Source organism: Ursus americanus, chromosome 14 (genome assembly GCF_024610735.1).
Source record: "Ursus americanus isolate L20-20 chromosome 14, mUrsAme1.1.p, whole genome shotgun sequence".
NCBI lineage: Eukaryota > Metazoa > Chordata > Mammalia > Carnivora > Ursidae > Ursus > Ursus americanus.
This window is the reverse complement of record NC_142140.1, coordinates 51955159-51969901: the sequence shown is the minus strand read 5'-3', so window position 1 is coordinate 51969901 and position 14743 is coordinate 51955159. Positions and strand designations below refer to the sequence as shown.

The window sequence follows — 14743 nt, the reverse complement described above, 5'->3', positions numbered from 1 at the left end:
GGGCCTCCCGAGACAGTGATTCTGGAAGGGGTAGCCCAGAACATTTCAGGCAGAAGGAAAGCTCCTATGTCATAAAACCGGTGGGAAGTGAGTGCTTAGGATGGTGCCCAGCGCTCAGTGAGGTGCTCAGAAAATATGAGCTTAGGGGGCGCCTGGGTGGCACAGCGGTTAAGCGTCTGCCTTTGGCTCAGGGCGTGATCCCGGCATTATGGGATCCAGCCCCACATCAGGCTCCTCCACTATGAGCCTGCTTCTTCCTCTCCCACTCCCCCTGCTTGTGTTCCCTCTCTCGCTGGCTGTCTCGATCTCTGTCGAATAAATTAAAAAAACTAAAAAAAAAAAAAAGAAAGAAAGAAAGAAAGAAAATATGAGCTTAGAAAAAAGATTAAGGAAGATTTTACAGAGGAAACGTTGACTAGAGTTTTGAAGGGTATATAGCAGACTTCCAGGAGGACTGGGCCAGAGGAAGGACACCAAAGAGCCCAGCGAGGGCAGAAGAGAAAGTGGGCTTTCTAGAGTGTGGGCTTTCTGGCTGAGTGTGACTCAGGACAAAATGCTCTTCACCTGGAAGTTTTTCCAGACAGACCTGCCCCAGGTCTCCATCTGTGCCAGCCCTGACAACACTGGAATGTTGAACAGTGGGTATGAATGTGAGACCCAGAGCTGAGTTTTCTCCTGTTCCCAGCCTCTCCTAGCACAGGCCTTCCGCCCCAATTCTGCTAACATTTACTCAATAGATATGGCCTGTCTCTCCTGCTCATACTCCATGGCTCCCACTTACCTTGGGAACCAGATCTAAACTTCCCTGCTTGGCTTTCAATGCCTTGCTTGAGCTGCCCTGCTAACCCCCTCCAGCTTCCTCTTGGACCCTTCCTTCAGCCATCCTGAACTGACCAGCACGGAGCCTGTGGCTTCACACCTCCAAGCTTTTGTCCATGCTGTTTCCTGCCAGGAACGCCCTTCCGTTAGTGCCCAATGTTAAGATCATTTTTTGCTTTTAGGGTCTTCTGAGGCCTCACTCTCTCCCGTGGGGTTCTACTCACTACCCAGCCCAACGCCTGGGTCTGGGATCATCTTTCATCCAGCTTCTGCTCCTGCCATAGCTGGGAGGCCCTGTGTTCAGGGCTGAGGCCTCTCTGAGGTATCAGGGAAGGTCTGGGAGTGTCAGGACATGGGGGCCGGTCTCAGTGCTGCCCCCTGTTCCCCCTTGTTGAAGCGACCCTCTTCTGGCTGGCCTACCCCAGGACACTGACTACTCTGTGCCCCGCTACTGCTCATCTCCCTTGCCCTCCAACGGGTGTTTGCCTGCTAACGGGAATTGTGACAAGTACTGGGGTTTGTTGAGGGGCTTCCCTGGGGCTGGGGAGCTGGGAGGGGTTGGAGTGCTCTGGGCTGGTCCTCAGAAAGCCCTCACCCCCTCCCTCATTCCCCCAACCCCACCCCTGTTCAGGCTCTTCCTCAGACAAGACCTTGGATTATACGATTCACTGGTCCAGGACCCCAGAGCCAGAGATCTTGAGGCCAGATGCTTCTGAGAACACAGTGCCAAGTATAGACTGGAGGCTAGAGAGGGACTTGGAGCTTCAGTCCTATGGGTCTCCCATCTTCCTGAACCCAGACTCACAGGAGCAGTGTAATGACCAGGACCTTCTGAAGAGGCATCACAACTCAGCTAAGGTCACCCCCACACAGGAAACCCCTCCCAGCCACACCACAATCTACTGCTGTGGGGCTTAGGGAGGGGACATTGGGGGGGGGGTGTCTTTCTCAGGAACCCTTGCACTGTGTGACTTCAGCACCTAGAACAGCACCCAACGCTCAGCCAGCCCACACTAAAAATGTCTTAAATGAAGGGATGAAGGGATGAATGGAGCAGATGTGTCATTGTGTTTCTTAGTGAGGTCTTGTCTGTGATAGTTTCTGGGTATGACTGCCTGTGTGTCTGTGGTTGTGGTTGTGTGTCTGAGTTGGGTGTGAGTGGATGCCCTGAGGGTCTTAACCACCTGGCATGCAGGCCTGTGTCTGAGCTTGTGCAGCTGTAGTTGTGTTTCAATGATTGTGTGCAGTTGTGCTTCGGGGCTGTTGGAGCTCCCTGGAGACACTGCCTATGACGTTCGCCCTTAAGGAGGAGGGCCATTACCTGAGCCCAGGCCAGAGATAGGGCTCTGCATGTGTGCTGTCAGGGGCGGCCCACAGGCCCGCACACACACGGGACAAACCACCATGTGTGGCCTAGTGGGGGAGGGGTGCATGCACAAGCATGGAGGCAGCTTTGCCTGCACTCAGGGTCCGGGACACCCAAACCCCTAGCAGACCCAACTCATACCCAACCCCCACACAATGGGCTGGGGTGTGAAAGGAGAAGCAGAGGGATGAATTTCTACTACCCTCATGTCCCCCTTTCCTAGAAACCCTTGGAGACCAACTCTTCCAAAGTCAAAGGTGAGAACCCTCCCTCCAGACAAGACTATGTGTGGGAGACCTGCCAGTTCTTACCTCCACCCTCTGCCCTAGCCTGGCAGGAACCACACCGCTGCTGCCCACTTAGCCCTGCCCCAGCCTCAGCTGAGTCTTGCCCCTGACCTTGCCTCCACTCCTCCCTCTACCTCTGCCTCAACAGACCCCAGCTCTTTACTTGACCCCCTGCCCCTCGCCCTCCCCTGAGCTTCTGCTGACCTCTGACCTGACATTGCCCCTGCCCCCACTCCTCCTAGCCTCGGCTGACCCTTACCTCTGCTCATAGTTAAGTCCACCATGATGATTCCCGACTCCCAGCTCTTGCGCTGTGAACTGGAGTCACTCAAGAGCCAGCTACAGGCCCAGACCAAGGTGAGGCTCTTCTGCCCTGCCCTTGGTGGCCTCTGACCCTGTCCACACCCCCGCCCCCCCTCCTGCCCCCAAGCCTGACCTCTTCCCCACAGGCGTTTGAGTTCCTAAACCACTCAGTGACCATGTTGGAGAAGGAGAGCTGTCTGCAGCAAATCAAGATCCAACAGCTTGAAGGTGAGGACTGGCCAAGGGTCAAAGTCAGGCTGGAGGCTGGTCCTGTTGGGGTCAGCAATGTTAGCCCAAGGTGAAAGAAGTTGGGTGAGTCTAAGGTCAAGGTCAGGATCTGGCCAGGGTTAGGGCAAGCTGGGTTCAAAGCTGGGCTCAGGTGTGGTTGGGGCCCAGTCATGATCCCATTTAATCTGCAGAGGTGCTGAGTCCTATGAGCCGCCAGACAGAGAAGGAGGGACACAAGTGGGGCGTGGAGCAGGGACGGCAGGAGCTGTATGGGGCCCTGGCTCAAGGCCTCCAGGGGCTACAGAAGACCCTGCGTGACAGCGAGGAGGTGCAGAGGGCCCGCACCACTCGCTGTCTGCAGCTGCTGGCCCAGGAGATCCGGGACAGGTGGGCAGTCTGGAAGCTGTGGGAGGGAAGGGAGGACAGGGGGAGGGAGCCCAAGGTGGGATGTGGGATGAGGCAAGTGGGAGAGGCCTGAGTAAGGGGACCTGGGGGCTATAGAAGGTTTGAGGGACAAGATGGGATGAGAGGCAGTGGGGCAGTGTGGGAAGCTGGGAGGAAGGAGGAGGAAGACAGGAAGCTGGCGATGGGATGGGGAGGGAGGCTAGGAGATCAGGAAACTGGACATGATATGGAAAGCTGAAGGGAGGAGAGATTGAGGGTGGCAGAGGCTGGAGAGTATGGGAGGTCGGAGGGGCAGAAGGTGGGGAGACAGAGGCCAGGCAATGAGAGGCTGAGAGAATGGGAGGCTGGAGGTCAGGAGGAGGGGACAAGGGGCTGGGGGGTTGGAGGTGGGGGAGTAGAGGTAGGAGGAGCAAGGTGGGCAGGCAAGTTGGGAAAGGGGGCAGATACTGGGGAGATGGGCACATGGGAGCTGGAGGAGGCTTGAGGAGGCAGGTGGGCAAATGGGAGGCCAGAAGGCCAGGAAATAGGAGGCCAAAGGCTGAGCAGGGAGTGTGGGTCTAGGCTGCATTGTCCCCTCAGCAAAAAGTTCCTGTGGGAGGAGCTGGAGCTGGTGCGGGAGGAGGTGACCTTCATCTACCAGAAGCTGCGTGAGTGCCTGGGGCCTGCGGCAAGGAGGGGGGTCCTCCTGCGGCTCTGGCCCCCCTGAGTCCCCTCCCCCCACAGAGGCTCAGGAGGACGAGATCACAGAGAACCTGGTAAACATCCAGAAGATGCAGAAGACACAGGTGAAGTGCCGCAAGGTGAGCAGAGAGGGTGAGACCCTGTGTGAGTTGGGGACATGGGAATCCCTGCTGGCCTCCACTGTCATACCGGAGCCGGAAGGACTGGGTTCACATCTCAGCTCTGTCGCTTAGCTGCTGTGTGACTGTGGTCAAGTCACTTCACCTCTCTGGGCCTCAGTTTCCTTCTCCGCATAATGGGTATGACACAGTATCCCTACCTGAAGGAGCAGCTGCATGAACTGCATGCTAAACACTTTGAGGGCAGCCTGACATGTCATCAGTGCTAAACAAGGGTCACTTTTCACCATTAGTGTTATGACCATGGTTGCCTCACACACACTTCCCACCCCTTGGCCTCAGGTCCTGACCAAGATGAAGCAGCAGGGATATGAGACATCCAACTGGCCGGAGACTGAGGAGATGCCACCAGGAGGCAGTGGCTCCTGGAGGGATGACCTCCAAAAGGAGCTGAGTGACATATGGTGATGCCCTGCTCCCACTCTAATCTCTGACTCCTGACCTTCATCTGCCTTGCCCTCCCGCCAATCAGATCAAGCAGCGACACCAGAACCTGGAACCCACCTGAGTCCAGGCCACCCTCCACCCTTGACCCCTGGTCCCCACCATGGGCCGCCCTGCCCCAGCCCTGAGCGGTCGGGAGTCCCCCAGGGCCCCCAGCTCCCCATCTCCCCACAGGTCCGCTGTGCACTTGCTGCAGAACTGCTTCGATGGCTTCACCATGTCCTCAGGGGGCCGCCCCAGGGCCTTGAACCTCCGGGGTGAGGGGGGATGAGGCGCAGTCTGGGGTGTGGGGGGGTCATTCTCCAGTTTCACACATGGAGGTCATGTTCAGAGGCTATATTTTGGGGTCACATCTGTTGGGGCTTTTTCTAGGGTCCCATTAAGGGTATCTATCCTGGGGTCACTCAAGGTCACTGGGATCTTTTTAAAGGATCCGTGGGGTAAAATTCAAGGGTCACTGAGGTCATACTTTGGTCTCACATTGGGTCACATTCAAGTGACATAAGGGACACTGGCCCTTGATCACGATGCCACTCAAGGGTCACATTCAGGGTATGTGGGTAAAAGGCCAGAATTGCACCTGTCGCTCTTGCAGGCTACAAGGGGCACCGAGGCCTGAGCCCTTTGCTCCCCTCCTGGGACTCAGACTCAGACTCAGACCAGGACCCTTCCCAGCCACCGTTCAGCAAGAGCCGCTCCTTCCCATCTGGTATGGAACCTCCCCCGCCCTACCCAACACTTCCTCTCCTGGCCCGCCCTCCAATGCCACAGTATGGACCCTCGAAGCTCCCAACCTGGGCATCTGCTCCTGATTTCCAGCCCTGGGGTCCTCTGGACCAAGCTGGACCCTGACCCACTCTCTCTCCACAGCCTGAGCAGCCGGGACTGCTCTCCTTGAAGACCCCTCCAGAGAGAAAATAAACTAGCCAAGACCCTCTTTCATCTGTGGACTGTTGCTCCTGCTGCCTCCTGTGCCTGAGAATGACCACACCCACACCCAGTTTACTTTCCAGTATTGGGGAGGGTGTGGGGACCCCAGAGGCAGTTCAGAATGTGTAGACTTAGGGTCAGGGGACAGTGTGAGGCCAAATTTAATATATAACAAGGTCAGGGGTCAGTCTGTCCAGATATGAGTATCCAGACAGGCTCTTTCACACTAGCCACCGGAGCTCCTTTCTGGGGGGCCCTGGTGCTCTAGTCTACTGCCCCAAAGGGGAAACTGAGGCACGGGGAGGGAGGGTCCGAGGTCCAGGGTCACGCTCTCACCCGGCCCTCCTCTTCCCTTCAGCGCCCCCACCGCCTAGTTCTCCCTCAACCTGCATCCTTCATTCCCTCCCAAATTTGTCTTAACACTCTCCGGGCCCCCAAGAGCAACAGAGGCCCCGCCCCGGACCATGCTAATGAGACGACGCGAGTCCCCGCCCCACGGGGTTATACAAATGAGACGCCCGCAGGCCCCGCCCCTCTCCCCTTCCCTGAGTCTGCGCGGCGCTGCCGGGCCGACGGCGTCTCCCATCTCTGTGTCCGCCCGCGGGGCCTGCCGTCCGTCCGTTCGTACTGCCACCCGGGTGACGTCTAAGCGGAGCGGGGGCTCAGACCGTGACAGCCTCGAGCCGGTGAGGAAGAGGGGCTTGGGGCGCTCCCGGCACCCCCTCTCGTGGGCAGACACCCTCGGTCTGTCTGTCCCGCCAGGGTTCAGCTCCTGCTGTTCGGGTCCCTTGTGGGTCCGGCGCAGGGAGGGGGAGGGGAGGCAGTGAGCTGGGGCTTGAGAACGGGGCTCGGGGAGGGGAGCGTGGAGAGGGGACCCCGGGCCGGAGAAGTCAAGCGGCGTTGGTGAGGGTGACTGTAATTGTGTGGTTGTCATTTTGTGTCAGTGTGTGGTTGTATAACTGTAATTGTGTGGCTTTGGGGATGCCTGTGTGGTCTGTGTGGTGTGTGTGTGACTCTCCTGTGGCTGTCATTGTGTGGCTGTCATCATGGGTGTCACTCCGAGGGTGTGTGTGGCTGTGTTGTTGTGACTGCTATCACTGTGGCTGTGTGGGGCTGTCTTGGTGTCTGTACGGTTGTGTGCATATGACTGCCATTGTGTGTTCCTTCTGATGGTGTGTGGGGGCCCATTTTTATGTCTCAGTGTGTGGCTGTGATCATGCGCCTTTCTCGTGTGGCTTGGTGTGCAAATCCGTGTCATGGTCCATGTATGTGCCCTTGTGTGGCCATGTGGCTGAGCTTGTGGATGACATCGTATCTCCAGTGAGCGTCAGTGTGGATGAGAGACTGTTAATGTGTGTGGCTGTGTCGGAGTGCCTGGTAATTGGGGGTGTGACGCTGCCGTGACCGGTTTGTGACCCCCATTGTGTGCGATGACTCTTTTTGATGTAACTCTCAAGTGTGTTGGCAGCCCTGAGGCTGTCCCTGGTGATGGTGAGGTGAGTGCTTGTGTGGGGCTGTATGTGGGGCTGTGAAGTGTATGAAGGACCTTTTCTTGTGTCCCTGTGACTGTGTGTGTTTGTGGGGGGGGGAGTTTGATCTGTGTGGGTGTCTGTGACAGGCCGTGTGCACACTGTGCCATGTGTGTGAGTGTACAGTTGTGTGTAGTGGGTGTTGGGCACCTGTCTGAATGAGCAGGCCTGTCTTGTTCAGCACAAGCAAAGTGCCTGCAACACAGCAGGCATTGGATCCTTTTTGGTGGGATGGACAAACGCTGTACTGTGTGTGTGTGTGTGTGTGTGTGTGTGCATATGTTTGTGTGTGTGGTGTGGTGTTTGGGATGGAGGCTGTGGCTGAATTGTGTACTCTAAGGGTGCCAGCATGTGTGATTGTGTCTCTGGAAGGGTGAGGGGCCGTGGCCACATGGGCATCTGAGATCTCTGGTGACCCTCACCCCACATGTCACACTGCAGAGCAAGCTGCGTGGATGGGGCACTGGACCCAGAGTGCCTACCCTCACCTTCCTGGGCCTCAGTTTCCACATCTGTGCAATGGGGTTGACCATCCCTGCCCTGCTGGCCGCCAGGAGCGGCTGTGAGTCTGTGGGTGTGGCGGAGGCCTGTGGGAAGCCATAGGGCCCTTTCACAGGTGAGGTCAGCCTGGGAGAATGGGTCGAGCAGGTGTGGCCCTGTTGGCCCCTCAGTGCTGGGGACTGAGGTTAGACTGGGGGGAGAGGGGGCTTGTTGGGAGAAGATAGCCCTCTCATGATACAGAGAGGCAGACAGGCTGGGAGGAGGGGGAGAGGGGGTGGCAGCTGGGATAGAAGGAGGGCCTGGCCATCAGCCCGAACCAGTCAGGCGCAGCCCATGGGGACAGGAGAGAGAGGTCCCTGTGGGCCATGGGGGAAGGGACTCAGAGGAGGAACCTGGTGGGGGTGGGGGACACAGAGCATGGGGTCCCTTATAAAGCACATAGGGAAAGAGGATGGGGTCTCCTAAAAGCCAGTGGGAGTGAAGATGCTTCTAAATGGGCCCTTCTCTGGGGGGGAGGGGTCCATTAAGCTGGAGAAGTCTCTTCCAAAGGCTGAAGGGAGGTGACCTGTATGGTAAGGAGGAGAGACCCTCCTAAAAGGCATGTGGGCTGTGGGGGGAGAAGACCACTACAGAATCTCTGGGATCCCCGGCAGAGGATGAGTGAGCTGGTTGTGTCAGGGCAGGCCTCCCATGGGCAGGATCCTGGATATTCAGAGTCATGGCCAGAAGGCTTAGTGGGTGGAGCCAGGGCTCCTTTGTAGTAGTTCTGGGGCCTGGGGTGGGGGGGATCATGGTGTGGCCAGAGGACTCTACGCAGGCAGGTGACCAGAGCCTCCCCCTAGGCCCCGCCCTGGCCGTCCCATTCCCTCCCCACCTCCACAGGCCAGGCCTTCACCATGGCAGGAGGGAGACCTCAGTCGAAGAGGAGCTTCTCCATCATTCCCTGCTTTGTCTTCGTGGAGGTGAGGAACCCAGTAACTCTCCCCCCTGCCCGTTCGCCCCCCAGACTCACTCCCAGACCCTCAGCGGGGAGGAGGCGCGTTCAGAAGTGACACTCCCGGCATTCCAAGCCTGCTCTGCCTACCCTTACCGCAGAGCTCTGGGTACCAACCATACCCCCTTGAGCCACAGTTCCCTAGGCTCTCAAATAGGCGTAATCAGAGTCCCTTTCTCCTAGGGCAGTTACGAAGGTAAGATGTATTAATTCACGGGAGGGGCTTAGTATGATTCCTGTCCCCAGTAAGGGTTGTACTTCCGGGAGCTGCTAGCACTTCTACTAGTAGCATCATCTTTCCCCCTGTTGGCCTGTGCCCCCCCCCCCCGCCCCTGCTGACCCCTCTCTCTGTCTGAGCCCTGGCCAGTCCTCACTTGCTCTCCCCCATCCTACCTCCTCTCTCTTTTGCATTTTACTAGTCCCTTCTTTTTCTCCTCCCCTCCCCTTCAGTCTTCTCTTTCTGTCTCTGTGTCCCCCAGGCCCAGACCATTCCCAGCTTCTCTCTGTCTCCCTCACCCTTTGTACAAGACCCTCGGTCTTGATCTCTCCATCTCTCCTCCCCATCTCAGTCTCTCTCCATCTCTGTGTCTCTCACCATGGCCCCAGCTTGGACCTGACCCTGTCTCTTCTCTCTCTGTCCCCCTCCCATTACCGGGTGGCAGTCAGTGCTCCTGGGCATCGTGGTCCTGCTTGCTTACCGCCTGGAGTTCACAGACACCTTCCCCGTACACACCCAGGGGTTCTTCTGCTATGACAGCACCTACGCCAAGCCTTACCCAGGGCCCGAGGCTGCCAGCCGAGCGCCTCCTGCACTCATCTATGCCCTGGTCACTGCTGGGCCCACCCTTACGGTGAGACTGGGGGTAGCCTTGGTCAGACCCAGGCGGCAGGAGGGCCAGGTGGAGGTGGGTGAAGGGTTGGATTTGAAGGCCAGGAAGACCCTGCCTTGATCTTGCCCACAGATCCTGCTGGGGGAGCTGGTGCGTGCCTTTTTCCCCGCGCCGCCCTCAGCCATCCCCATCATCGGGGAGAGCACCATCGTGTCTGGGGCCTGCTGCCGCTTCAGCCCCCCACTGCGGAGGCTGGTCCGCTTCCTGGGTGAGTGATGTGGCCAGAGGGTCAGCTATGCAAAGGAGATACGGGCCAGATTCAGCCGCAATAGGGATTTTATGGGGAAGAGGCCCTAGAACTGCCATGACAGTGACCTCATGAGGCAAAGAGGGATGTAGGTAAGGCCAGGCACAACGGAGGTTCTAGGGACAATGGTGGGGCTTAGGCCAACCATGGCGGCAATGGTGAGGGCCCCAGATTACTACAAGGAGAGTCTCAAGGCAGAAAAGGGGGACATAGGTCCAGGCCAAAGACCAGCCCACCCCTCACCCCACTCCAAACAGGAAAATGAGACCCCGCTGTGCAGTCCCAGCCCATGGTGTAGGAGAAGGGCAGAGCTCATCCAAAGTGATGGTCCCTATGACAGAGGGCCGGAGACCTAGCTGTGGGTGATTGTTGATCCAGGGAAAAAGTGATCAACTCAATAACAGTCCAGGGCAGGCGTAAAGAGGCTCAGAAATGCCATCAGGATGGTCCTTGGGAGTTCGAGGTATGGGCCCGATCCTGATGTCCTGCTGTTGAGGACTCCAGCCCAGCTATATTGGGGTTTCAGGGGAGGACCCACTCCTGACATGGTAGTAACCCAAGGGGGACAGAAGCAAGAGGCTCAGAGTACCATCACGGCGGGCCCAAGGGGAGAGGACCTTGGCCCAGCAATATGGGATATGGCTTTAGGGGGATCCTCAGCTGTGCTTTAATGATGGTCACAGGAACAAGGTGCCCAGATGAGCCATAGGGGCTCACAGGAGGAGGGCCCCTGGGGTATCAGGGGCCCAGCATGAATTCCCTCTCCCACCCCACCCCCAGGGGTCTACTCCTTCGGCCTCTTCACCACGACCATCTTCGCCAATGCGGGGCAGGTGGTGACCGGCAACCCGACGCCGCACTTCCTGTCAGTGTGCCGCCCCAACTACACGGCCCTGGGCTGCCCACCGCCCTCGCCCGACAGGCCAGGGCCCGACCGCTTCGTCACCGACCAGGGTGCCTGTGCCGGCAGCCCCAGCCTCGTGGCCGCTGCGCGCCGTGCCTTCCCCTGCAAGGATGCTGCTCTTTGCGCCTATGCGGTCACCTACACAGCGGTGAGCCCCAGAATAGGGGCACAAAAGTGGGGGGCAGCCAGTGGGCAAGGAGGCCACTCTGGGCTGGAACCTCTGATTCCTTCCCAGGGTAAAGTCACGCCGCAGTGCTGCGACACTGTCCCTAGGGTGAACCCCCCTCCTTGGCTGGCCTGATGCCCGCCCGGAGTCTGAGTTTATTGCTCTGTTCTTGACTGCCTCTTTGGGGTCTGGCCACGCCCCCTGGCCCAGGAATGCCAACCAATGGGACCAAAACACTGTTCCTGGAGCACTGCACTCCATTCCCTGCAGCCTAGCCATGTCCCCATGATGCTACAGGTCCCTAAATATTGGCTGGGAGACTGGGGGGGTGGGCTTTCAACTCGGTCTCCTGGAGCCCAGGAGAGAGGACCCCTTCCCCACCCCCACCCCCGCTTTGTCCTTGCCCTTTCTAGATCTGGCCACGCCCCCGACTTGACCCACTGGGACTACCTCTGTCCCCAGCTTTTCCTTGGTTCACACCTCCTGTTGCTTTGACTCCTTTTTCTGGAGTCCAGGACTAGTTTCTGTTCTTGGCAGTGGGTCCCTGGGGTTTGGGGATTCTACCTCCTGGAGTTCCTGGACCTGCCTCCTTGGGCCTTGACTCCACTCTCTGGTTCTGAGACTGTACGCTAACCTAGCAAGCATCTTTCCCGATCTGTGACTAGTCCTGGGGAGACCTGGGCCCCAGACTCTGTCCACTGCTTTTTGGTGCCCTGGCCACGCCCCCATCCCTGCAAGGGACCGCTGGGAGTTCACGACTTCATCCTCGAACTCCTGTGCCCCTGGCTCTGTTCCCCGGAGCCCCTGGCCACAGCCTCAGGCCCAAGGCCATTCCCAGGGATTCTGGCCACGCCCTCTAGCCCGGAAGGCAATATCCACTTGGGTTCGGCAACTGTGCTGCCATGCGTCCCCTGACTGGTCTGGCTCCCACAGATGTACGTGACTCTCGTGTTCCGCGTGAAGGGCTCCCGCCTGGTCAAGCCCTCCCTCTGCCTGGCCCTGCTGTGCCCCGCCTTCCTGGTGGGCGTGGTCCGTGTGGCCGAGTACCGCAACCACTGGTCCGACGTGTTGGCGGGCTTCCTGACAGGCGCTGCCATCGCAACCTTTCTGGTGAGCCACCTTGCCATCCATTCCAGTATGGGAGACCCTCTATCAGCATTCTGACCCAAGAAGCTGGACCACACGATAGTGAAGGGTGTGGACTCTGTGTGACCTTGGGCGAGTCCCTTAATCTTACCCTGCCTGGATGTTCTCACCTGTGGAATGGGATGACAGGACCGGGACCAGGGTAAGTAGAGTGAGGTCCTTGCTTTGAGTGCAGAATTTAAAGGGCCACCAAGACACTCAGGAATCAAGATAAATGTTTTAATGAGATATTTTTAAAAGCCGAAATTAATGCAAAAACACATAATGTCCAAAATATCAAAAACTTAAAAGACAGGATCAGATCCTGCCTTTGCACCACTTGGCTTTACTTGCCTCACCCTAGTCACGGCCCTGTGGAATAAATAATAATAGTACCTACCTCTTAGTAAGGTGGAAAGAACAATGCCTGGCACGTAAACGTACTGGAAAAATGTTAACTGAAAACCTGAGCCTCAGTTTCCTTACCTGAAAAATGGGGATGGTATTTACGCTACTCCCACATTATTGGCTTCAGGTCTCAACATGCCCCTCTCACTCTGTCCCAGGTCACCTGTGTTGTACACAACTTCCAGAGCCGGCGGCCCTCTGGCCGAAGGCTCTCCCCCTGGGAGGACCTGGGCCAAGCCCCCACCATGGAAAGCCCCCTCGAAAAGTTAAGTGTGGCCCAGGTAAGGGGGGCCGGGGTCTGCTCCCGGCTGGAGAGGGTGGTGGGTGGAGGGGGACCAAGGAGGCAGGAAGTCAGGCAAGAGGTGGGGGTCTCCAGGCCATGGGGAAGTAGAGGGATTGCTTGTCTCTGTGGACCTAGGTCCTGGGGGACAGTCACACAAAATAGAAGGGTGTGTTATGGTTAATCCCAAAAACTCTAGTTGTCTTTTCCACCGGCTTTCTGCCTGATGAGCCCCTCATGGCTGTGGCCAGCGGGGCCCAGGGGGCCACTAGCCCCTTCCCTCTGCCTCTTTGTCTCAGGAACCCGAAGCCTGCAGGCCGCATTCGACACCGGCACGGCTCACCCCATCCAGTGAGTGTCGAGGGAGTGGGGGGATAACCGGGGGGACTTCCAGGTTGCAGTCACTGCCACAGAGGTCTCGCCTATGCTCTCGTGGCCCTCTCCCAAGCTTTCTGATCCCCTGACCTCTGACCCTGACCCCCAGAGTCGCAGAACTGTGCCCGCCGTGGCCACCTGATCCCCAGCTGCGTGTCCTCCAGGGCTCCAGCCATGTGTTCGTCGCCCCGTGTGCCCCGCCCTCGATTGAGGTCTGAGCCGACGCCCCTGCCCCTGCCCCTGCCCCTGCCAGCACCAACGCCCAGCCAGGGCCCCTCACCCTCCTCCCCTGGGCCTGGGGGGCCGGGTGGGGGTGGTGGACGTGGTCGGAAGTTGCTGCTGCCCACACCCCTGCTGCGGGACCTGTACACCCTTAGTGGACTCTATCCCTCCCCCTTCCACCGGGACAACTTCAGCCCTTACCTGTTTGCCAGCCGTGACCACCTGTTGTGAGGCCCCACCACCCTCCCAGAATCTGCCAGGTCCCCATTCCTTCCCTGCCACACGTGTGTGTGCGTGTGCCATGTGAGTGCCAAAGCCCTCTGTGCACAAACCAGCCAGGCCTAGGCATTAGAGGCTGGCTGGAAGGACAGTTGAGGGGCCCCCTGCCTCTCTTGCCCTCTGAGACACCCAAGTGGGCATAACTGGGAGGTGGGCCCTTGCCCCTAGGATTACTCTTTTAAGGGCCAAAACTTGACCCCATTGGCCATTGCTTAGCCAATGGGAGCCCCCAGTTCTAAAATTTCTACTTAAAAGGAGTTTACTCCAGCCCGTGGGAGCCTCCCCTCACGTCTTAGAATCCTCAGGCAAGAGGGTAACTCCAGTTAGTGTTCAGCGTCTGAACAACCAATAGGAGTCCTTGGTTTTCAGAATTTCTAGGATGGGTGGGTATGATTCCAGTCATTGGGGGACCGCCAATGTCTAAGTACGAGCAAAGGAGAAGAGGGAGATGGGGTCATCCTTTGTCATCGGGTCCTCTCTCAGATCCAGAGAGTCCAGCTGGAGCATGGGGGGCAGGCTCCCCCATGGCAGGGTCCTTGGGGCACCCCTTCCTCTCTCAGCCCCTCCCCATGTGCAACCTCTCACTCAGTCCCTCCTAACTCCCAACTTATACAGGGCTTGCCCCAGTTCAGAGGTTTTGGGGTTCAGGGTGCTGTGTCTCCCCTTGTCTGTGCCCAGGTCGCCCCAAACCCTTCTTATTAGGGCTATGGGAAGGGACTTTTTTTTGCCTTGGAATCTGCCCTTGTTCTTTACACTGCCCCCTGCCCCGGGCCCCAGCCTCCTGCAAATGTGCCATCATGGGGGGGGGGGCATGGATGGAGCAGAGAGGGCTCCCCTGCCCCAGGCAGCCAAAGGCAGTGGGCAGAGGAGACACTGCCCCCCTTTCCTGCCCCCTCCTTATCTTTAATAAAGACCTGTTTGTAACAGAAGTTTGGCCACCTGCCTTCCTCCTCCCCCAGGTGTTGGAGTGTGGAAGAATTTGATTGTTGGTATGTAGGTAAGGTGAGACTGGGAGTGCGTTTATTGTCACAGTGGATCTGAGAGTGATTATGGAAAAGCAGTGCGGGGTCATTGAGCCAGCGACTTGCATCCTGGCTCAGCATCTCCTGGTTGCATAACCTCAGGAAAGTTAATTAACCTCTCTGTTGTATTGTTTCTTCATCTGTCAAATGCAGACAGTC

The 14743-nt window shown here is 57.9% G+C and overlaps 2 protein-coding genes across 5 annotated transcripts; both read left to right on the top strand.

The window, feature by feature from the left end:
- The first annotated feature begins 553 nt into the window (after nt 1-553).
- Nucleotides 554-5649, top strand: CCDC159 (coiled-coil domain containing 159). Its single transcript, XM_087867735.1, has 13 exons — nt 554-642; nt 1217-1335; nt 1451-1677; nt 2409-2442; nt 2744-2829; nt 2922-3003; nt 3195-3390; nt 3988-4055; nt 4132-4208; nt 4551-4672; nt 4887-4969; nt 5308-5421; nt 5583-5649. Exons 1-13 carry the CDS (start codon nt 554-556, stop codon nt 5585-5587), a joined length of 1302 nt encoding a protein of 433 aa, XP_087723861.1. The 3' UTR covers nt 5588-5649.
- Nucleotides 5650-5789: 140 nt separating this feature from the next.
- Nucleotides 5790-14491, top strand: PLPPR2 (phospholipid phosphatase related 2). 4 transcript variants are annotated; one of them, XM_087867253.1, is made up of 10 exons: nt 5790-6328; nt 7613-7787; nt 8555-8634; nt 9329-9517; nt 9629-9764; nt 10584-10855; nt 11807-11983; nt 12565-12687; nt 12986-13037; nt 13171-14491. In XM_087867253.1, the coding sequence occupies exons 3-10, from the start codon at nt 8569-8571 to the stop codon at nt 13512-13514; spliced, it is 1359 nt and encodes a 452-aa protein (XP_087723379.1). In that variant the 5' UTR covers nt 5790-6328; nt 7613-7787; nt 8555-8568; the 3' UTR covers nt 13515-14491. The 4 variants fall into 4 exon arrangements, with proteins under 4 accessions (XP_087723379.1, XP_045630560.2, XP_045630558.2 ...); XM_045774604.2 differs by having other exon boundaries at nt 12565-12671; nt 13171-13345; XM_045774602.2 differs by lacking the exon at nt 5790-6328 and having other exon boundaries at nt 6536-7787.
- The last annotated feature ends 252 nt before the right edge of the window (nt 14492-14743 follow it).